The sequence below is a fragment of the Opisthocomus hoazin genome, chromosome 16 (genome assembly GCF_030867145.1).
Source record: "Opisthocomus hoazin isolate bOpiHoa1 chromosome 16, bOpiHoa1.hap1, whole genome shotgun sequence".
Taxonomy (NCBI): Eukaryota; Metazoa; Chordata; class Aves; order Opisthocomiformes; family Opisthocomidae; genus Opisthocomus; species Opisthocomus hoazin.
In genome coordinates, this window is record NC_134429.1 from 15,859,863 (window position 1) to 15,883,273 (window position 23,411).

A 23,411-nucleotide genomic window follows, 5' to 3' on the forward strand; every position below is an offset into this window, starting at 1 on the left:
TTTCATTTGATTTATTCTCCTTTCCTCCCTACTCATCCAAGAGAAGCTAAACAGCTAGAGGAACACCTGACGTGTCTTTTGTCAGGCGGTATCAGTCAGAGCTGGCGGGGCTCTGCAGCGGCAGAACTACCTTTGTTTTGTGCATTTCCATTCATTTTGCCATTACTGTGCTCCGCGTCTTCGTCTTGCTCATTTAATTGCTCCAGAGCCAACTGACGCCAGCTCCGCAAGGACGCTTTTCCAACCCAAAACCCGTCGTTCCTGCGGAGAGAGAACAGCATTGGCAACACGAATCACAACTCCGTTCTCCTTCAGAGCCCAAACAGTAAAATCTTTCGGAAGAAGCTATTTAACCACTTCTAAAAACATCTCTGACAGCGTTTGAAAGTGTTGGAACTTACATACCCCTTGACTGTCAGCTTCAGCAAGTTCGTAACGGTTTTGTAGTCTTCATTTAACTGGTTTTTCAGCCGCAGGATTCGACACCTTTCCACCACGCAGTCCTTGCAAAGTGCTTTGACTGGGGCGGAGGGGAAAGAAACACAATTTATTCCACAAATTCTTGCACACATGGCTGAGCTTCTCGCAGGTTTGAATGCACCCAGACAGGTATGTATCAAGTATCCCGCCTCTGGATGGGAGATTTCACATGTAAATGAGGAGCTCCCTTGGGCTGCTGCCAGATCAGGCCACAATTGAAGCTTAAATAAGCGTAAAAACACTTCAGATGAGGTGCAATGCTCTCTGGTATCAACAGTTTGCAACTACAGCTGCGAGCCAGGTCACACCAACACACAGTCAAAAGGCAGGACAGCTGAGGCATACACAAGGAAAAATCCTGTATCTTGGCACCTCGCTAGTTAAACCCAGAGAAAAAAAACCTCCTGCAAAGCTACACTGGACCGACAGGACTGGAAATCGTACAGCTGGGCACGTACTGTCATCTGGCAGCAAGAGAAGCAAGCGGGAGAGCGCGGCGCATCCGATCCATCCCTCCCAGCCATGCTCAACGAAAAAAACCCACAGGCTATCTTCCAGCTGACTAATAAACATCGGCCCATTTTTTTCACAAAGGCTGCCTGCGTCACAGCAGTTTCTGCGGGTTGCGTTTCTTCCCTACAAGCTCCTCGCAGGAGCTGAGCTAATTTGGTCTCAGTGGGAGTTACTGAGCTCCTTTCTAAAAGAAACTAAGCCTGGGGTTTGATTAAGGGATGCCCAAAGACCGCAGGGGCTGGGCTGACACCCAAAATCACAACGCACGACAGACGCGTGCCACACAGGCATCTGAACTAACAGGTAGGTGCTTCCCTCGGACGAGGCGGCTCGGGACAGGCGAGGGGTGAAAGGCAGCAGAGGATTTTCTCGGCCCGCACACATCCGCGCCGCTCCGGAGCGCAGGCTGCTGGCAAGAGGCAGCCCAGCCCCGTACGTTCCACGGACGCTGCCCAGGCAGGAGCTGTAGGTGCTGCGAGCACGGAAAATCGCTCTGAAGAGTCTGGGGGGTCGCACTTGCCAGTCTTTTTGTTTCCTAGAATCAACTTCACAAAACCTCCCAAGCATTATGTTTCCTAACCTAAGGGAACTGCCTGCTCAGGAATTCCTCCACGCACAGCTGAGAGCAGAACCCAGTTACGAAACAGACCCTGCAATCAGACTAACTTTATTTGTTTGAACGCTAACATAATTAAGCAATATTAAAAGAATCAGCCGGAAATAACAGTGCAGCACAAAGGCTACGCGCGGAAATGAAGTTGTGAAGCTAAAAAGCTGGCTCAAAATGGAGCAGGGACCAGAACAAGGCTCTAACCACACTCAGCATATGAGAACGTGACTTGGAGAGGGCATCTGCTCGCCCGACACCTCACCGTTTAGCCGGGGCCCTCCTCCGTATCTCCTGTAGAAGAAGTCAGCCACGTACTCCGAGATCCTCTTCATAATGGGTATTTTATCGGGATGGAGCTTGCCGTGTGAGCACAGGCAGGCTGTGTTATCTATCGGTTTTGGAGGAGTGGACTCATCCAGCCATTTCTGCAGCCATTCGAGAGAGATGAAGTCGTACGGGGAACCTGGGAGGGAAAAAACACAGAGAGACAGACAAGCCGGTGCGTGTCAGCTGACACGCGACACAGCAGATGGCATTTTATAATTATTCCAATATTCAACAGCACTTTTAAAACTCAACAGGCTATCGCTGTTGATTGAATCTCTGTGGTACAAGTTTTCAAACATCTGATACAGCTCCCCTCACCCAACTCTCATCCCCACATCACAGATTTCGAAGGCAGGAGCGACGTGAAATGAAGACCTGCGAGAACGAGCGGTCATTTCGAGTTCAAGCAATCGATAGGAAACAGCGGAGCACTCCAAGCAGGAGCGCTTTCAGACTGCTAAGCGTTTAGGGGTTCATTGGAGAGCAGACGAGGAAAGAGGAAGCTTTTCCTATCATCCATCAAGGGACAAATACAATATTTAAATTATGACCATACATCAAAGGCTCTTTCTGTACCACAGCAAGCTCACTGGGATAAAATGAAAAACAGAAGAGACAAGGTCGGTGCCCGCCCTGTCTCTTCAGCGCCCAAAATTTCAGTGCTATTCCGGGCTGCTCTTGCGACTCTGGGCGAGAAACGCTCGCATATTTCAACATTTACAGTGTAAATGGAAACTTGCTCAAATTCTTTCGTGTGAGCACAATTTTCTTTGAAACAGAGCAGTGGGCTCGCCCATGTTTGCTAAAGGAGAAACACCTCGCACAGAGCCCAGGCTCCGGAGCGGGTCAGCGTCTGTATGAGCAGCGAAACAGCTTGGGGTGGGACCCCCGTGTCTCGATACCGAGACCTGGTATTGATGTGAAAACCCTGGTGCGAGTTCATTGGGAAATGAGGAGGAAATTAAATCCATTATTGTGCTGACGTGAGGAGGGCAGCTCTGAAACCAAGGGGAAATACAACTGTTAGTTACAGTTATCAAAAGAACACAAATCCTTCATGTTCCAGACAAAGGAGCAACAGAGAAGCTACAGCAAAAGACTTTTGTCTCCCAGCTTGCGCTGGATCCTCGCAAAGCCGGGCTTCAAACGCCCTCTCCTCTGCAGGATAAATCAGCAGCGTTTCCATCTTACGCAATGCCATCAGAGATGCACAGCCATGACCTCCAGAGAATCGCAACGCTGTCAGAAACGGTTTGCTGCTTTGGGCTGAAAGCTGCCTTCCCCCGGAAAGTACATTTTTCTGGGGCAGGCTCCACAAAGCTGGCAGCGAACGTGTCTGCGCAGCTGCGGGGAGCGTCCCGCGCGCCTGCAGGACGGGACGCAGGGCAGCTCCGGGATAACGCTCCCCCAGCTGTGCTGGCAGGCTGCTGTGCCTGGCGGCGGATCGCGGGCGCCCGCGGGGCAGTGCTGCTGTGTGCTGCCGCCTTCTGCCCGGGGCAGGGGAGCCTCACCTGCACTGGCAGAAACCATCTTCTTGAGATGTATTCCTCTGTTGTGTTAGAAATGCCGAGAGCAAGCTATTCTGTTTCTGCTGAGGGGGAGAGAAAGCGCAGCAGAGTTGTGCTTGCTGCTCCTTTTCAGTGGTGACTCACGGCAGATTCATACCTCCACCGCTACTTTGATTTAACAGTGACATTTTAACACCGCTCTGAGTTGCAGGGACTCAGCAGCACGAGCTGCAACTCCCTCCTGCTCGCGAGTTAAGCGCCCGTTGTCTGCAAACCCCGGTTCATAAATCGAAGAGGCAGACATTCACGGGAGCCGAGGAGTCTGCTGTTCAGCTACCCGAATCTCGCTGCTCGTTCTGAGCTTTGAGCAGTGAGTATTGAAAATTCAACATCAAACTGTCTAACAGGCTACACAATTAAACACTTTTTAAAGTCTTTAATTACAAACCTCCTGGAGTTTTTAGGAGATGCACATAGTGGAGAGAAATTCCCCATGCTGGATGGGCAGAGTAAGTGCCCCTACGCTTGTTTGGAGGGAGATGGGAGAGAAAAATAAGGGGGGGAATAACAATCCTTGTGCTCAGACGTGCTAAGGCGACAAGACACATGGAGCAGCAGGAAAGGATTAACCCCAGTCACTCCTTGGACAGACTACAAAGCTCAGACATGGAGCTTCGAAGCATTGGCAGGGATGAATCAAATCATTTTCTCCCGGAGGTCAGGCGTTCTCGTACCCTGTTACCTGCTGATTTACCGGGATCAGCAGCTCCCAAACTTGCTGCGAGTTGGCAATTTGAGACCGGCCAGTTATTCTGCCTCGATGCTACTAATTGCTAATGAGACGCGCTGCTCACCGGGCAGAAGAAAACAGTCACAATGCATGGAAGCACACAGGAGACTGACTGATGGGGAAGGAGCAAGAGGGAATTAGCGACGCCAGAGGCCATGAGAATGAGCAAAAAAGGAGAAAAGTAGGTTAAGGCAGAAAAAACAAGAGAGAGAAAGCAAATCCTGAGCATGCACACAGCAACAACAGACAGCGATCGGCCTCCTCTTTGAGAGGGCTACAGCTAACGCCTTCCAGCAAAGCGTTCAGGCCACAGAAGCGAGTTGTGGGTTAGTTACAAAACATTACTAATCTTAACAACGGTCTACGGCAAAATACTACCACAATATCTTACAGACCAGCTTCAGCGGGTAACCTTTTGTAGAGCTCCTTCACCTCTTCGTGTTTGATTTTGCCCCTGGCCACACTCTGTTTGCGCATCTCGGCCATTTCATTGCACCACTCCTCAAACTTGCAGTTATCACGCTCCACCAGCTCCTGCAGGAAAGCTGGTGGGAAAGCAGAAAAAGCAGTCATTTCAAGGAAAAATGCCAATTATGTTAAATACCCCTGCTATCGGTTATCACAGAATATCACAGAATATCACAGAATAGTAGGGGTTGGAAGGGACCTCTGTGGGTCATCTAGTCCAACCCCCCTGCCCAAGCAGGGTCACCTACAGCAGGCTGCACAGGACCTTGTCCAGGCGGGTCTTGAATATCTCCAGAGAGGAGATATTTTATCTGGGGATAACAGAATTTTATCTGGGGATAACAAGAAAGCCTAGAAATTCCCCCACGCAGCTACCAACATACAAGGCCTTCCCAAAAGCCAAGTGCACAGACGTTCTCTCTACAGTATTTATGGTTGTAGGTGATTAAATGCACCTGTCCTGCGCAACCCAACGGAGCCCAAGAAAATAATTTACCCGGGGCTGGTTGCTGTGTTAAGAGTCCTTTGCTTGCTAACAAGCCTACGCCGAGCACTGGCAGTCGCACAAAGTGCAACGGGGTGTGGAGAGAGGCTGCCGAGCCGGAGCACGGCAGGACTCTGCTGCCTGCCTCAGTCCCTCCCTGCTATTCCTCTCGCTCCGGCCGTTCCCCTGCCTCCCGCTGAGAGCGGCTCCTCCGGGCTGCCACGGACCCGCCATTCCCAGGGGAGAAGCAAGAGCTTTTCACCCTGCAGATAGACCTGAAGCGTGTCCGGACGTGCAGCCCCACAGGTACAGGCAGATCCCAGCGAGAGGGGTCGAGCACGTCGCACACCCAAGGGCAAGGAGCCCTCAGGAGATGGGAGATAAGCCAGGCCAGATCCTGCTGTTGACAGAAAGGTGAGGGAAACGGGGAATTTTTGCAGTTGCCGATGGAAAAAACCCAAACGAAACAAACTTCAGCAGGGGAAAAAAAGAAGGGAAGAAGATAAAACACTTCCCTTGCGGGACTGGTGTAAAGCACTGCTTATCTGGAGCCTTTTCCTCTTTAGAAGTGTTTTGAAGAGCTAAAATATTTCCAGAAAGGTTAATGCTTGTGCAGCCAGAGAGCGCAATATCAACCTTGGGAGAACATGCAGTATTAAAAAAACATTCAGCTTGACCCCCGCGAGGTCAGAGCCAAGTTACGCCTCTCCACCGTCCTGGAAAAGCCGCTTCTCCCAGCATCAAAGCCAACACGCCTCCAATTTACAGCTGCATGAAACCTCCCCGCAACCGCACGGCTCGACTGCTGCCCTTCGCTCCCCGTTCCCTGGCAGGTTTCCACGTGAAACAAAGGCAACCGCGGGGCTGCGCAGGAATTCGGAGCTGGGTGGAGAGGCGTTCGCGGAGTTATTGTTCTGGGCAGAGGGGTAGGAGGAAAGGGAGCGCAGGAGAGCTCAGGAAACCAGACTGCAAACGCAGATCTGCGGCAGGAATCGGCACCGGTTCCCCACGCTGTGTGGCGGGGAGGGTGGGTTTTAGCGGTGGTGGGGCTGGAAGAGTTTCGGTGCTGTTGTTTGGGGGGGGAAGAAGCTGTACGATTCACCCCCTCCCCATCCAGACAACCTGAACGAACAGCGCAGGTCCAAAGGGGATGCACCACCTCCGCCGTCCCTGCTTCGCAGCCGAGGGAAGAAGGTGGAACACACCTCCATCCTCATCACCACCAGGGGCCTAATTAATACTTCTAATCGAGCAGCACGCGAATGCGAAGCATCATTAAATCCACGGGCCAAACCTACAGGGATTTCTGCCACCCCCAGTAATTCCGAAGCGAGGCACGAACGCGCTCGCACAAAACTCCTGTTAAGGGCTTGCATCCTCTTCTTTTCATGTCGTTTATTCTCAATACGGCAAAGATTGAGCGCTCGCAGAAGAAACCTGACATCTGTCAGGATTATTCACCTCCAGTGCAGCACGCACACTGCCAGTGACATTTAACCACGCTGTTCTCCTTCGCCTTCAGGAACCCAAGCGGTTCCTGCGGGATCCCGGCTGCGGATCCCAACGCTCCCGCGGGATGATCTCCTCCTAACCCCTTCCCACCTCGCCTCGGGGGTTAAGGTAGCGAGGTCTGAGCGGGCACAGGGGTGGGATCATCACGCTAAGAGTATTTCAGCGCTCGGAAAGCGCAGGGGTTCCACTGGTCATGACACCGAGTTGCCATAGGGCACTTTTGGGGGCTCACAGACAGCAGATGCAAAAGGGGCTCCGAGGAAAACCCCGACTCCCAGCCCGCCTGGAGCAACACAAGCAAAACGGAGAGGCCAAGAGCGTCAGAGCTCGCTTACCTGGGACTTCGATCGTCAGCGATTTCTCCCGGGTCTGCAGCCTGTACACCAGCATGTAGGCATTGCGCGAGCAGTGAGTCCCCTTCCCGCACTTCGGTTTACGAGTCTGGGATTTAGAAGGTTCTGCTGCGGTACAGAAGGCAAAACATAATGAGCACACAAGCTCGCTCACCAGCTCTCCATTAACGGGACGAGTTTGCCACCTAGCCGGTGGCACGTTCCCTCTCCCCGCTGCGCTCTGCCAGGCCTCCGTTTGCCAAGCGCTGGGCTTGGCACGAGCCAAAGCTGCATCCCAAAGCAAGACCCAAATCCCTCCAGCGTTTCTGGAAGCCGAGTAATTCAAAGGGACTAGAATTAGGAGCCTTCTCTGAACCGCCCTCTGCAAGAGCCTTTCTTCTCTCCCCAGTTAAACCTCACTGAGCCAAAAGCAGCTCTTGCAAAACCATCTTTTCTCCCCCCTGCCTTTTGTTCTGGTGTCCTGACACCAAAGGACAGAGTCAGATCCTCAGGGAAGAAAATCTTCTTTACGTGTGGTTGTGTATGTGAAGAAGCACACGCCCTTCTGCTGGGCAGCAAAGCTGCCCCTAAAAATGGAGCAAACGGCCACAGAAATGGTGATTTTTTTAAATAAAGGAACAACGCTCCACAGGCCAAACTCTAAAAAGAACACTGAAATATTAAGAAAAGTGTCTGTCTTTCTGAAATTCTAGAAAATTTCACGTGCCTCTCCCACCGCACCATCCAGGGGACTTCCTGAATGCTCTTTTTATCTGTGTTTTCTCCAAATATTTTCTAAATTGTTCCCATTTGCGCAACCAGGCCGCCGGACTCTCCCCACAGCAGACCTCTGCTTCACGTCACCGACCCTACCCTGCTGCTGCACACGTCTGTAACAAAGCAGAGTCTCAGTTCCCCTGGGAGCAGGCAAATAACATCAACGCTTGGTAAATACGCCAAGGCTCCCAGGCTACAGAGGCTTCTCAACGCGCCTCACTTACGGTCTTCACGCTGCCCTGTATTTCAGCAAGAACACTCACTTGCGGTTAAGCATCAACCTTTACAAGGCCGAGGCCACAAGGGTTTATTTGCATTTTATTTTGCTACGCTGGGTAAGTCGGGAGGTTAAAAAGCAAGGCTGAGGAGCTCTTCTTCCCTTCCAGGGCTCATTTTTCTGCCTCGCACCACTAGATGTCTAGCCAGCCCCGCCATTCGGCTGCAAGCGAGCGGCGGGCAAACACCAACCGGATGACAAAGCCGCTCCGGCGGCAGCCAGCATTTACGTTCGTCGTGATGAAGTGCAAAATGTTTATTAGTAAAGGAGCTGAACTTAAAGCAGCACCACGCAGATGCGTGCGTGGAAGGAAGCGGGAGAGGCAGGCGAACGCCCCAGGCCTGCTCGAGGCTGTGCTCGGGCTGACGGGGCTTCACAACAACCCAAGGGAGCAAACGCACCCGAGGGCGTCTTTATTGAAGGAGGCTTTAAAGAAAGGCAACGCTTCGTAAAGTCCAGCTGCAGCAAAGCACGAGGGTCCTGGTGGGCTGGTGTTTCTGGGAATGGATCGCCCGCACCGTAAGTGAAATATCCGGCACTGACTTCCCCATTTCCCAATACTGCAACGCGTCCTGCGCTGAGGAACACTGAGGGACCGCAAATCCAAGCACTCAACATGCCAATCTAATGCTGAACCGCTCCTATACATCGACTGCAGACCGAGAAACCTGCAGGACCAGCCTCAGCCCAAGCTCTCCAAGAAATCAAGACCCTATCCTGCCCAGGGAACACCGCTACCCGGGCAGCACCAGGACACCGGCACAACAGTAGAAGAGGAGAGCGCAAGGGAGAAGTAAAAAGGGCAAAGCACGAAGGCAGTTCTGGCTTCCAAGCATGGAGATCTCTTACGGAGACTCCGTACTGCCTCCAAGTAAAACGCTCCAGTGGAAATAAAAACACAACGTGTCAGGGAAACCGAAAGTAACCTCGTTATCTGTTCCTCAGCGTCCTTTTGCACGCCGGCCGAGGAAGCAGCAACTCGCCTGTTCCATTCCGATAGGCGACCGCTGCCCGAGTCACCAGCGCCTTATCTGCCACGCGGCAGGCAAGAGAAATACTGGAGGAGAGGAACCGGTCACGGGGTGTACGCAAACACACGGGGCTGAAACGAAGAAAATCTGGCTGCAATTAACAGAACTGCCGCTTCACACGTTACCCTAAGACGTGACAGCACACGTAGGAGCGCTTTTAAGAGTAACAGGGCCTCCACGTATTCAACCTCTGTGTTTTCGGTGAAAAGAGTTATTTTAAAAGGGCACTCACAACTGAAAGGTTTTACCTAAATCTTCCTCAATCCCCAGCTGCAGTTTCTTCCCCTCCATCTTTTCTATGTCTTCGTCGTTGAACTTGTACCACTCGCCCGTCTGCGGATCCTTCACGTGGGCGATGTAGTGCCCGGAGTACGCGCTCACGCCGCGGTGGATGAGGACAGCGCTGAGCTCATACACGTAGACGCTGTCTGGAAGGAAAGTGGCCATTACAGAGTGCTCTGGATGAAATGGCACAGATCTTTTCTTCCCTAGCACTTCGTGTTTGTGCAAGGCAGAGGACAAAGACTGCACCTGAAGCCGCATCTCTCCAAGACCTCGTTAAGCAGGTTGTGGCTTCCACAACCCACTTAGCAAGGCAGTTATCTGCAACACGGGCTTCAAAACAACCCCTGACGTAATTTCCCATCAAAAAGGGGATTCAGAGGAGATCTCCTCTCGTCTGCGGAGGGGCGGCGGGTAAAGTTAACCAAACACAGTGCACACAACTCACTTTTTTGTTCCATAAAAGGCTCCATGTCAAGCAGCTCGGAGAAGCCGATGTAGGTGTTGAGTTTTTTCTTGTGGCCAGTTTGTCTGTGTGGAGGCAAAGCCTGGGTTCAGGGAACAGCAATAACAGTTCACAGGAGTGAACAGTTGAGGAGCTACTGGAGAGAGCCCAGCGGAGGGCTACGAGGATGAGGAGGGGACTGGAGCATCTCTCCTGCGAGGAGAGGCTGAGAGAGCTGGGCTTGTTCAGCCTGGAGAAGAGAAGGCTGAGAGGGGACCTTAGAAATGTTTATAAACATCTCAAGGGTGGGTTTCAGGAGGATGGGGCCAAACTCTTTTCAGTGGTGCCCAGTGACAGGACAAGGGGCAATGGGCACAAACTGAAGCAGAGGAAGCTCCAGCTGAACCCGAGGAAGAACTTCTTCCCTCTGAGGGTGACGGAGCCCTGGCCCAGGCTGCCCAGGGAGGCTGTGGAGTCTCCTTCTCTGGAGATATTCCAGCCCCGCCTGGCCGCGGTGCTGTGCAGCCTGCTCTGGGTGACCCTGCTTGGGCAGGGGGTTGGGCTGGGTGACCCACAGAGGGCCCTGCCAACCCCCAACATTCTGTGATTCTGCGATCTTGGAGTAACTCCCTTGAAGTGCCAGTGGGCACCCCCGGAGAAGCTCATGCACGCGCTCAACCCTCACTCTCTCAAATCAATGCAGCAAGAGCAGAGCAGGCGACGTCCCAGAAAGCTTCCACGCAGCCCGGGGAGCTCCCACTCTGACAGCGGGCGCTCCAGCGAGAGGCCTTACCTGTCAAACACGAAACGCATCAGCTGCAGGTTGAGCGTGCAGGGGAGACTCAGCAGCCTGATCTTCCTCGTGGCGTTCTGTTTACTCTGACAAGTTTCGCAGAAATAACGATTGTCCCCTTCTAATTTTTCTTCCTGAGCGGGGAGGGGAGGCAGAAGGACAGGTCTTGAGAACAGGTTACCACAGAAAAGTCAGCCGGTCCGCGCTGCTCAACAGCCCGAGACTGCAGAGCACAGAATTTACTGTAACCGTACGCAGCTGCTTTATAAAATAACCTCTTGGTTAAAAATGGGTGCTAATAACTGTGTTTTACAGCAGGGCCATAGCAGGCTGCTCTCACTTTAAGGCAAGTTTTAGACCGAATCCAGCCCTGTGCCGCTGACAGGACTGCCAGGTTTGCTCTCCACTTGGCTGAGCTGGTTTAATGCAACGAGAGCTATAGAAAAGGGAAATAATTAAATAGCCCTTAAACGAGCTCACGTGGACCAAGTTAATGTAAAGCCACATTTTAGCCCTGAAACCACAATCCTGTTGTGCCCAGTCCAACAAACATTACCTTTTAAGAGCCTCTGCCTACGCCTAAGTGGATCCAGCGGCAGGATCAGGCCAGAGGAGATCTCCAACGGCCCTACACAAGGTCACCGGGCTGCTTCATTCGAGGGAGGAGCAGACAAACTTGAAGTTCACCGGTTTGGGATTTTAATGGATGTACACAAACCAGTCTTTTTTCACCGCAGACTTTCCGCAAGTAGAGCAACCGGTTTGCCCAGCGCATCAGCGAAGCTGCTGCCCAACAGCCAGGCAGCTCAGGCACAGAGCCACGCTTCAGGTTAGCTCTGCCCAAAATATTTTTAGCTGAATCTACACCTCAAACCTTTAACACGCCGGATCTTCACTTCAGATCTAGGCAGATTTTCAAGTCGAATTAAGAGCATTTGCAGCTGTTCCCGCAGCTATTCCCAGCCCTCCCTAGTATTTTTGAGAGTGCATTTTAGAACAGGCAATGCCTCCTGTTGCTACACAGATGAGCACCAATATAGAAAATGCAAAAAGCAGCCGCTCTCCCGGTGCTGTCCATGCCAAAGCACGCAGGGACCTCTTGTCAGGCTTCGGGGGACTTCTTCCCAACTTTGCTGGGAAAGTGTTTTAACTGAACACGCCACTTTCGAGTGCTTTTTAGAGCTGACATGCCCATGTGCTATGGTGTGGGGCCACTCCTTGCTCCCTGACCTCCCAAGCGCGTGACTCAATCCTCCTTTTCTGGGTCCACAGAAAGAAACGTTCCCTTTTGCGTGCATCTCACTGAGACAACTCAGTGGCTTCGTTCAGATACCGACCCCAAAGGCTGTTAATTGAAGGAAGGAATTAAAACACCCTGCTAAGAACAGCAGGACCCAAAACCCAAGGAGCTCGTACCTTAAGAAATTCTGTTATACAGTCTGTCAACTGCTTGTGCCCTTGGATGTTTAACTCCAGCTCATAAAATTTGGAGACGAGTTTGGACTCCCTGCCACACTGGTTGCAGCTACGGTTAAAAAAAAGACAAAAACACACGAGGTCAGTTCCCTGGTTCATGTGCCCGACTCCCCAGCCACTAGCAAACCGCTCCTTGAGCTATAAAACCAGGAGAAAAAGTTGGTTTAGGTCAGAGTTAACGTGGTTCACACCTCTATGCCACGAAAACTCTGCAAGAAGGTGCAAACAGGGTAACAGCATCTACCAGGAAAACCAGGAGCACCTGCTTACGACTCACTTGCACCATTTTATATCATTTTTGAGGTGAAATCCAAAGCTCTGAACACAGGAATGAAAATGCAGCACCCGAGTACTCTATTTCCTGGCTGCGGGACTTCACGTTCCATTTTCTCACTTGCAGGTTTAATTGGTAATTTTTCATTCAGGGATTAAATGCAGCTGGAGAACTGCAACAATACCGTGCACACAGAATCAGGGAACCTAAAAGCTAAAAAAACTCTTACAAAACCTTTTGGCAGCAGCTTACCTGCCTGCTCCGGCTGTCAGGAGGACCTTCCCCCCTCGGTTTCTTCTGCAATGTTTAAATATTTACAGAAAGGTTCTTCCCGAAGAAGACCAGATACTTACACCGTGACGTAGGCGTACTCTCCACAGAACTGCTTCTGCACTATGTTTCGAACATCTGGGTTTTTTTGTTTCGATAAAGTATCTTCCAGCAGCGACATGAACAGCTTTGAAAACTCCTGGGCATCCTACAAGAAAACGCCGAGTCCACTAAGAATACGCCACAGCACAAAGCCCAATCACAACCTCGTCGCTAATTTACCGCTAATTACCCGGAGCCCTACACACAGGCTGCGCGGAGGCTCCGGCGTGCACTGAATAGAAAAAAAGACCAGTTGGGAGAACTAAAGAAAAAAGAGGAATTTGCCTACAAGGAGCGCGAGGCCCCCAGCGTGAGACCACGGCGGGAGCTAACCTGGCTCCCGGCCAGCCGTGCCGGGTGGTTTGACTTCTGCCCCGCTCCTCGCAGGGCTTTGGAAGGAAAAAAACAACAAAACAAACCTCCTGCAGAGCTTTCTATCCCGTTAATGCTCGTTTTTCAAAGCTCGGCACGCAATAGAAGCCGTCCCTGCTTGCATTATAGATATAAAAAAAAAAAAATAAAAACACACCAAAAACGAGAAGCTGCCCCATGAATCCACCCCTTCCAGCAAGGCTCAAGAGCTTCCCCATGCTCATCTCAGGGCCTTCCCCTCCCATCCTCGCTCTCCTCTTCCGAAAACAAATGGGCTTTGGCCTCTCCCAGGCTCACCGGTCAGCAGTGACTGCTCGCTTCCCCTCCCGTGTCTTCCCAAGGAAACGCACGCCGGCACTCGGGCTCTTCCTCCAACAACCTCCTTATTTCCCAAAGCGTATTTTCACGCTGTGCCCTCTTCCCGAGCCCGCTCCAGTGAGAGCCCCACAGAGCCACTCTGCAGCGCTCACCCCTAACCGTGCTTTCTCTGCCCCACACGCTCAGGTCGAGCCTTGGCTGGCTCCCGGTGACCCAACCAAACGTCTCCTCGCCCTGCAAGAGCCCTTCCACCCCCTCTGAACTACCCACCCTGGGGGGAGCAGCCCATAAAGCACCATAAAGCAGGCTCATGGCAGCTTCAGCTCCCGCCCCGCGTGGTGCCGGCGTCGATCAGGCGCTAATAACACTCCCTGTCCCCATCCCATTGCTCCCTGGGCTCCTCCTGATCTCCCACACCCACGAGAACAGCCTGAAGCACCGCTTCTCCCTTTGTGTTTGCACCCAGCAGCAGAACCTGGCTGGGAGATGCTAAAACAACCTACAAGGCAGTTTCATGCTGCCCTACAGAAGCTCATTACTCGAGGGATGAGCCTCAAACCTACCTGCTGCTGTCCCGTGTCCAGGCCCAGCGCTTTGACGAATCCAGAGGGATCGATGTATCGCCTTTTGCTGTTCTGCAGCAAGGCGAACAAGTACTGCAGGTGTTCGCAAATGGTCTGAGGTTCGTAGTCTATCGAAAGCAAGAAGTTGCACAAGTCACAGCAAGTAATTCAAGGCAAGAGACACCTGTTCCAAGCAATCCACTTGTTCTTCCTTTGCAGGGGTAAATTTAACGATTAGGAATGATACGTTTTTTTAAAAAGCTGTTTTAAATTATCATGAGTCTGAAGAGGTTAGTGGCAGTGATGACAGAGAAGTCCCAGCAGAAGCCAAATATCCCGCAGTGCCTAGCACGAGCTGCAAGCGAACAGTTTAAGCAGTGTGCGCCGATTATCCAGTAGCAACAGCTTCTTATTTACCCTAACTGGCTGGACACCATTCAAAAATACTGTAAAAAGCAGAGCAGAAGACATGAGGCAACTGCCCTGGCCCAGAGCGTGCCTATAGCGCACCGCCATACATAAAGGCACGGCACTCGAGGCCGTCGCTTCCCAGTGTGCCGGCAATTGGGAGCCTCTTTCGTACCAGGGACCTAAATTTTCACCCTCCCATGGGATGAGTGTGGCTCCGTGGCAGCACAGATCAGCCCCAAGCCTTGTGCTTCCACCCCCAGCACCACCATCAAGCTGGGAATCAGTTTGGGAAGCAGCCCGGCAAGAAACAAACCCAAACCAGATTTTTCAACCAGATCAGATCGCTCTGATTTAAGAAATCACTTGGGTAAAGGTTGGTTCTATCCCAAAAGCCAGGTGACAGACTCAAAACCAATGGCACGGAGACTGCATGAGCGGCTGTAGCTTCACCCATCAATCCTCCTGATAAACGCGATCCCAAAGCTGACGCCAGCATGTAAAATTTTAGGAGAAAACGAGCAAAAACCACCCCCTGTTCACAGCTTCCACCCACCTTTGTCTTTCGGAATGCCCTCTCCAGCTGCATACTCGCTGCAGGTGCTGGGACACAAGTAGAGGGCTTGCCGGAGCTCCAAGTTAAGAAACCACATCTGCAAGAAAGTGTTCACGTAGCACGTGGCGCCGAGGTTCGTTAAGCCCACGAACGCGTTCTGGCGTAAGAGAGAAAGCAACAGTCGTCACTGGCCGCTGCGGAGGAGCAAGCAGAAATCCAGCAGCTGGGGCGGCCGCTTTACGGCTGTTTGTCGGGAAAACGCCGCTCCGGCATCGTACAACCAGCCACATCCCAAACTCCCCGGCTACACGGGGACACGCGGTGTCACCTCCCCTCATCCCCGTCACCCCCCGGGGTCCGGGAAGGGCAGGGGGTGCTTTCTGGGGGGGCTACCTTCTTGCGGCGCTCGCAGTTGGGGTCGTCGATGTTGTGGAAGCTGTTCTCGTCGATCTCGCCCAGCCAGACGTGCTCCCCGATGCCCACCAGGCAGTTGGGGTTCCCCCGGCAGTTCCTCCTGCAGAACCAGCAACCGCCCCAACGGTCACCCCCAGCAGAAGGGACGCCCTGGTCCCTTAGGAGGGTGGCCATGGGGGACGAGGACAACAAGGGGGACCCCGTAATGCTTAACAGAGTGAATGGGGTGGGACACGGGGTGCCCACACCCCCCAAAAACAGTGGTTATGGATAAACAAGATGGAGAAAAGTGTGGGGAGACCCTGGGGAAGACTATAGGACCTGGGGGGGTCACCTGCATCTGGGGAGCCAGGCAGGGAGAGGGGTCTCCACAACCGCGGGGAGGGGTGCCCTGTATCTGGGAAGCCAGGCAAGGAGAGGGGTCCCCCACAACCCTGGGGGGGTCTCCTATATCTGGGGAGTCAGGAAGGTAGAGTGGTCCCTTATAACCCGGGGGGGGATCCCCTATATCTGAGGAGCCAGGCAGGGAGTGGGGTCCCCATAACCCTGGGGGGGGTACCCCTATATCTGGGAAGCCAGGCAAGGAAAGGGGTCACCCACAACCCCGGGGGGGGTCCCCTATATCTGGGAAGCCAGGCAGCAAGAGGGGTCCCCACAATGCCAGGGGGGTCTCCTATATCTGGGTAGCCAGGCAGGGAGTGGGGTCCCCACAACCCTGGGGGGGGTACCCCTATATCTGGGGAGCCAGACAAGGAGAGGGGTCCCCCACAAACCCGGGGGGGGATCCCCTATATCTGAGGAGCCAGGCAGGGAGAAGGGCCCCCACAATGCCAGGGGAAGGTCCCTATATCTGGGGAGCCAGGCAAGGAGAGGGGTCCCCCACAACCCCGGGGGCAGTCCCCTATATCTGGGGAGCCAGGCAGTGAGAGGGGTCCCCACAATGCCAGGGGGGGCTCCCTGTATCTGGGGAGGCAGGCAGGAGAGGGGTCCCCACAACCCCGGCGGACTGGGGTCCCACATCAGGGGATGTGGGGGGTCCCCACCGACCCTGAGGGCCCCGGGAAGGGCGAGGGGCTCCCCCCACCTCCCGGGAGGGAGGAGGAACGCGGCGTCCCGCGGGCCTGAGGAGGGGAGGGGGTGCGAGGCCCCCCCGAACAAGGCCCCGTGGAGGCCCGCAGACCCGCAGCGCGGGGCGGGGGGGGGGGTGAGGGGGAGCTCTGGGGCGGGGGGGGGGCGGGGGGCGGCGGTACCGGCAGGCCCCGCGCTGGCAGGGCTCCAGCCCGACGCGGTAGGCCGCTTCGATGTGTTCCTGCGCCACCGCCTCGGGCGGCACCGTCTCGGTCCAGCGCCACGCCGCCTTCTCCAGCTGCAACCGCGGAGCCATGGCCGCCACCGCCACCCCGCTCCGGGCCCGGCCCTGCCCCGGCCCGGTCCGGTCCCAGTCCCGGTCCCGGTCCCGTCCCGCCCGGCCCCTCCCGCCGCCGCCGCCGCCGCCGCCGCCGCCGTCAGGGCCCGGTGACGCCACACGCACGCGACGCGCTGACGCTAACGGAGCGCGACGCGCCCGGCGCCTGGGGGCGGGGCCTGCGGGACCCGCGGGAGGTGGCTCCGCCCCGGACACGCCCCCGTGGGCGGAGCTCGGGCCCCTCTGTGTGTGTGCGCGTGGGCAACCGCCATGCCGGACACCTCCCCCCCCCCCCCCCGCACCCTGTGTCATACACCCACCGCCCCGCCCCCCGCACCCCCCCCGCGCCCTACCCCCCTCAGACCCCCACAGCACCCCAACATACCCCTATAGCCTCCCCGCACCCCCATACTGTACCGTACCCCCCTGAGACCCCCAGACCCCCCGCAGACCCCCCCACAGCACCCCCCTATACCCCCCCATAGCCCCCTGCACCCCTATACCGTACCCCCCTCAGACCCCCCCACACCACATATAGCCCCCCGAACCGCCATGCTGTACCCCCCTCAGACCCCTACACTCTCTTCAGACCCCCACAGCACCCTACCGTACCCCCTATAGCCCCCCGAGCCCCCATACCATAATGTACCTCCCTGAGACCCCCCAAAGCACCTCACCATACCCCCCATAGCGCCCCTGCACCCCCATACCGTACCCCCCTCAGACCCCCACACCCCCTCAGACCCCCACAGCACCCCACTATATCCTCCACAGCCCCCCCGCACCCCCATACCATACCGTACCCCCCTCAGACCCCTATAGCACCCCACTATACCCCCCATAGCCCCCCTGCACCCCCATACCGTACCGTACCCCCCTCAGACCCCCACAGCACCCCACCATATCCCTTATAGCCCCCCCGCACCCCCATACCGTACCGTACCCCCCTCAGACCCCCACAGCACCCCGCCGTACCCCCCCTACCCCCCCCGCACCCCCATACCCCCCCGGCGCACCCCCAGCCACGCAGCCGCCCTGGGTCTCTCTCCTTTAATCGTGTCCCCCCGCGGGGACCCCGCCAGCACCCGATTGTCCCTCGCGCCCCCCACCCCCACCCCGGGGGCACCCAGGCGGCCCGGCCGCCCCAGCACAGTTTCGGGGGGCCGGTGTGTGGGGGGGTGGGGTGTAAACATTTTTTGGGGGTCCCCGCCCCCCCCACCCCCCGGAGTCACCCCGGGGCAGCGAAGCACCGTTTCCCCCTGGCTTTTTTTTTTTTTTGGAAAAGAATAAAATAGGCCCAGTTCCCCCAAAAATAGGTTGGGGGGGTCAGGGGGGGCAGGGGGGGGGCGGGGGACCCCCCCACCGCGCCGTGCCGCAGGTCGATGGGGTGTCGGGGGGTCCCGGCGGGCGCCAGCGCCAGCCCCCGCAGGCACCCGGTGATGCCGGCGCTGAACTTGCCGGCCGTCAGGCTGCGGGGGTCCGGGGCTCCGCCTGCGGGGGGCACGGGGACAGGGCACCCGTGGGTGGGGGGCACCCGTGGGTGGGGGGCACCCGCCGGCCGTGCCTGCTCTCCTGTCCCGGCCCTGGTTCATGTCCCACCCCGCCTTCTGTGTCACGTCCCACCAGGTGTCCCCACCCCGCTTCTACCCCACAGCTCACCATGTGTCCATCCCATGTGTGCCATCCCATGTCCCACCCCATGTCCCATCCCATGTCCCACCATGTGTCCCATCCCATGTCCCATTCCATTTCCATTCCATGTGTGCCATCCCATGTCCCACCGCGTGTCCATCCCACATCCCACCATGTCCCGTGTCTCCATCCCATGTGTCCCATCCCGTGTCCCATCCCACGTCCATCCCACATCCCACCCTGTGTCCCATCGCATGTTCCATCCCGTGTCCATCCCGTGTCCCACCATGCGTCCCACCCCATGTCCCATCCCATGTCCCACCATGTGTCCTATCCTGTGTCCCATTCCATGTCCATCCCATGTCCCACCATGTGTCCCACCCCATGTCCCATCCCATGTCCCACCATGCATCCCATCCTGTGTCCCATCCCATATCCCATCCCGTGTCCATCCCAGGTCCCACCATGTGTCCCATCCTGTGTCCTATCCTCTGTCCATCCCATGTCCCACCATGTGTCCCTCCCCATGGCCCATCCTGTGTCCCACCATGTGCCCCATCCCATGTCCCATCTCATGTCCCATCCCATGTCCCACCATGTGTCCCATCCTGTGTCCATCCCACCATATGTCCCATTGCATGTCCCATCCTGTGTCCAACCCCTGTCCCACCATGCGTCCCACCCCATGTCCCATCCCGTGTCCACCCCATGTCCCACCATGTGTCCCATTGCATGTCCCATCCCATGTGACCCACCTCATGTCCCATCCTGTGACCAACCCATGTCCCACCATGTGTCCCCTCCCATGTCCCACCCCATGTCCCCCGGGTGCCACCGTACCCACGTAGACGTTGCCCTGGGTGTTGGCCATGACGTTGGCTCCTGGTGACTCCCCACTCACCGGCTCCTCACCGTCCACCTGCAGCCACCCGCGCCGGCCCTCCCTGCACGGCACCCGTCAGCGCCTGCACCGCGACCCCCCCCGACCCCCTCCCCGACCCCCACCCACCTGGTCACCGTCACCCGGTGCCACTCGCCGTCATTGATGGGGTCTTCGGAGACGATGGTGGCCTCGCCGCTGCCCAGCTGGTAGCTGCGGGGGGGGGGGGGGGGGGGGGGCACGGGCTGAGCGCAGGGGCACCCGCGGGTGGCGGGGGGCACCCCGGGGGTGGCACAGGGCACCCGGGGGTGTCACCGTGTCCCCCCGCTCACCTGAACACCAGGTGCCCGTCCTTCAAGCCCAGGCCAACGAAGTCTTTGGCTTTGCCTCCCTCGCCGGGCTCCTGCGGGCGCAGCGGGGTGGTGAGCGGGTGGGGGGGCACCCTGACCCCCACCCTCGGGGGCTCGGCGCCCCGCTCCCCTCCCCGGCGGTGCCCCCCCGGCCCCGCTCACCGCCCCGTGCCACAGCAGCAGCCCCTCGGCGCTGCCCGTCCGCAGCTCCAGCTCGATGGTCTCGGCCGCCTCGGGTGGGCTGCGAGGAGAAGGGGGACGGTGGGGTGGGCACAGCACCCAGGGGTGGGGGCAACAGCCCGAGGGGTGCAGCACCCCGGGGTGGGACGGTGGGATGGGTGCAGTTGCGGGAAGGGTGCAACGCTGCGATGGGTGCCACGCTGCGGGAAGGGGTGCAGCACCCCGGAAAGGTGCAGTCAGGGTGCAAAGCTGCAATGGGTGCAATGCTGTGATGGGTGTAACGCTGCAGTGGGTGCAACGCTGCAGTGGGTGCGATGCTGCATGGGTGCAATGCTGTGGGAAGGGGTGCAGCACCCCGGAAAAGTGCCAAGCCATAAGGGGTGCAACATGGTGGGAAGGCTGCGACGCTGCGACGGGTGCAACACTGCGATGGGTGCAATGGGAACGACGCTCTGATGGGTGCAGTTGTGGGAAGGGTGCAACGCTGCGATGGGTGCCACGCTGCGGAAAGGGGTGCAGCACCCCGGAAAGGTGCAGTCAGGGTGCAAAGCTGCGATGGGTGCAATGCTGTGATGGGTGCAACGCTGCAGTCAGGGTGCAACGCTGCAGTAGGTGCAACGTTGCATGGGTGCAACACTGCGGGAAGGGGTGCAGCACCCCAGAAAGGCACCAAGCCATGATGGGTGCTGCAATGCTGTGACGGGTGCGATGCTGGGGTGGGTGCAACACTGCAGTCGGGGTGCAACGCTGCGGGAAGGGGTGCAGCACCCCGGAAAGGCGCCAAGCCATCACGGGTGCAACATGGTGGGAAGGCTGCGACGCTGCGACGGGTGTGACGCTGCATGGGTGCAACGCCACGGGAAGGGGTGCAGCCCCCGGGGAGGGCGCAGCGCTGGGGGGGTGGGGGGGTGCAGCACCCCGGGCAGGGGTGCCCCGTCCCCAGCGTCACTCACCCGCGGGGAAAGAGGTGCCCGGGCAGGGCCAGGTAGGAGCCGTCCCGCAGCGCGGCGCTGAACTGTCCAGGGGCGTCTGTGGGGAGAGGGGGGGTGAGGGTGGGGGGGTGAGGGTGGGGGGGCCACCCCAGCTGCCACCCCCGCGGCATCATCTTGGGTGACAAAACGGGGGGGGCGAGGAAGGGGTGCGGGACCTACCGCCGCCCCCGCTGCCCTCCTGCCAGTCCTGCTCCGGCTCCGCCAGCGCCACGCCTGCGGGCGAGACGGGGTTGGGGACAGGGGGGGTGTGTGTCCCCCCCACCCCCCCGTGTCCCCCCACGTCCCCGAGCGTCCCCCGACTCACGGTGCTGGCAGCGGGCCCCGGCGTAGCCCGGCGGGCAGCGGCAGGCGCCGTGGTCGTCGCAGGTGCCGCCGTGCAGGCAGGCGTCGGGGCGCGGGCACGGGGGCTGCTCCCGCTCGCAGCGCGGCCCTGGGGGGGACACGCGGGGGGTCCGGCCTGGCACACGCGTGCAAGGCGGGCACGGAGACGGGGAGCACGCGGGACGCGCTCGTGCACGCCACGCACACGGCACACGCAGTGCACGCGTGGACATGTGTGCACTCAGAACCGACACACGTGTGCAAACCGCGCCCGTGCGTAACACGGGTGCATGCAGCACGCGCAGGGGATGCACCCGCCTGCAGACTGCACCCACGCTGCACACGTGTGTGCACGGCACCCCGGCAGGCGCGCCAACGGGCGCACACACGTCATACGGCGCACGCACAGCACACGCGCAGCAGATGCACCCGCTCGCACGCTGCATGTTTGCACGCACGGCATGCACGTGAAGCACACACGTGTAGCGCATGGGCGTGCGTGCACAGCCTGTGTGCATACGCAGCACACACCTACGCACAGGGCACACATGCGCAGAGCATGCACAGCGCACACACGTGCACACATGCATGCACAGGGCACACACATGTACAGCACATACACCTGCAGCACACACGCATGCACAGCACACACGAACAGCACGCATGCACCTTCAGCACACGCATGCGTGGCACACACATGCACTCACAGCACACACACACGCGCAGCACATGCACACACAGCGCAAACGCATGCACAGCGCGCACGCACATGTGGCACGCATGTGCGGCACACGCACACACACACGCACACTACAAGCACGCACAGTGCTCGCACACACACGCAGACACGCAGGCACAACACGCGTGCACATCACACATGCATGCGCAGCGCATACGCGTGCACAGCACACGTGCACCCGCAGCACCCACACATGCACACATAGCACACACATGTACAATGCACATGCACACAAACACACATGCACACACACACGCACAGCACACACGCACATGCAGCACACGCACGCATGGCACACACACACACAGCACACACGCATGCCCCCCACACGCAAGCACAACCCACATGCGTGCACACAGAGCACACACGCACAGACACGCGCATGCAGCACCCACGCATGCACCCCACACGCAAGCACAGCGCACACACGCACACCCAGCGCACAGACAAGCACAACGCACATGTGTGCATGGAGATCACGCGTGTGCAGACACGTGTGTGCAGTGCACACGCACGCACAGCACAAGTGCACCTGCAGCACACACGTGCAGCACACACACACCACAAACGCATGCACAGCGCACACGCATGCATCCCACACGCACGCACACAGAGCACACACGCGCAGACACGCATGCACAACACACACATGCACATCACACATGCACATGCAGCACACGAGTGCACAGCACACATGCACCTGCAGCACGCACACATGCACACGTGCACACACATGTACAATGCACATGCACACACACAACACATGTGCACACAGAGAGCACACAAGCATGCACAGCATACACACACAACACACGCACGCATAGCACACATGCATGCAAGCCACAAATGCACGCGCAGGGCACACACATGCACGCACAGGGCGCACACACGCACAGCACACGCACAGCACACGCACATGCAGCACACACATGCATGGCACACGCACACACAGCACACACGCATGCACCCCACATGCAAGCACAGCGCACACACGCACAGCACGCAGGCGCACACGCACGCCCAGCGCACAGACACGCACAACGCACATGTGCGCATGGAGATCACGCGTGTGCAGCACACACGCATGCGCACCACACATGCACAGCACCCACGCACGCGACAAACGCACGTGCAGCGCACACGCATGCATCCCGCACGCACAACGCACGCGCGCAGCGCACACACGCGCAGACACGCGTGTGCAGCACGCCCGCACACCGCACACGCCCGCACAGTGCGCACACACGCCCGCCCGCAGCGCGCACGCCTGCCCACGCCCACGCCCGCGCCCCGCGCCACACGCGTGTGCCCCCCGCTCACCGCCGAAGCCGGGCGGGCAGCGGCAGCGGGGCGCGGGGGGCCCGGGCAGGCAGCGGCCCCCGTGCAGGCACATGGCGGGCGCGCAGGCCGCGCTCCCCCCGCACTGCCCCACGCCGCGGCTCCGCACGAAGCCCTCCGACAGCTCCAGCCTCTTCCCGTTGATGGAGACCTGGGGGGACGCCAAGATGGCGGCGGGGGGTCAAGCGAGGG

At 57.7% G+C, this 23,411-nt stretch overlaps 2 protein-coding genes across 4 annotated transcripts in view; both read right to left on the reverse strand.

Annotated features, from left to right (window-relative positions):
• The window catches only part of USP48 (ubiquitin specific peptidase 48), a 30,874-nt gene extending 14,034 nt beyond the window's left edge, over nt 1-16,840 (reverse strand). For 2 of the 3 annotated variants that reach the window (XM_075437307.1, XM_075437305.1), the window contains exons 1-14: nt 16,633-16,840; nt 15,362-15,482; nt 14,969-15,125; nt 14,005-14,132; nt 12,733-12,857; nt 12,046-12,154; nt 10,630-10,763; nt 9,840-9,922; nt 9,358-9,537; nt 7,028-7,153; nt 4,624-4,773; nt 1,866-2,066; nt 406-520; nt 131-261 (exon numbers count right to left, since the gene is read on the reverse strand). In XM_075437307.1, coding sequence (XP_075293422.1) covers nt 131-261; nt 406-520; nt 1,866-2,066; nt 4,624-4,773; nt 7,028-7,153; nt 9,358-9,537; nt 9,840-9,922; nt 10,630-10,763; nt 12,046-12,154; nt 12,733-12,857; nt 14,005-14,132; nt 14,969-15,125; nt 15,362-15,482; nt 16,633-16,766 — 1,894 coding nt within the window. In that variant the 5' untranslated portion in view covers nt 16,767-16,840. The remainder of the gene's footprint in view (nt 1-130; nt 262-405; nt 521-1,865; nt 2,067-4,623; nt 4,774-7,027; nt 7,154-9,357; nt 9,538-9,839; nt 9,923-10,629; nt 10,764-12,045; nt 12,155-12,732; nt 12,858-14,004; nt 14,133-14,968; nt 15,126-15,361; nt 15,483-16,632) is intronic. The other variant, XM_075437306.1, reaches the window with a different exon arrangement.
• Nucleotides 16,841-17,823: 983 nt separating this feature from the next.
• Nucleotides 17,824-23,411, reverse strand: part of HSPG2 (heparan sulfate proteoglycan 2) — a gene marked incomplete at its 5' end in the record, with an annotated part of 40,912 nt that continues 35,324 nt past the window's right edge. Inside the window, 9 exon segments of the mRNA XM_075437278.1 lie at nt 17,824-18,278; nt 19,260-19,363; nt 19,429-19,512; nt 19,632-19,702; nt 19,812-19,890; nt 20,783-20,858; nt 20,981-21,034; nt 21,126-21,251; nt 23,202-23,370. Of these exon segments, the coding sequence (XP_075293393.1) occupies nt 18,016-18,278; nt 19,260-19,363; nt 19,429-19,512; nt 19,632-19,702; nt 19,812-19,890; nt 20,783-20,858; nt 20,981-21,034; nt 21,126-21,251; nt 23,202-23,370 (1,026 nt within the window).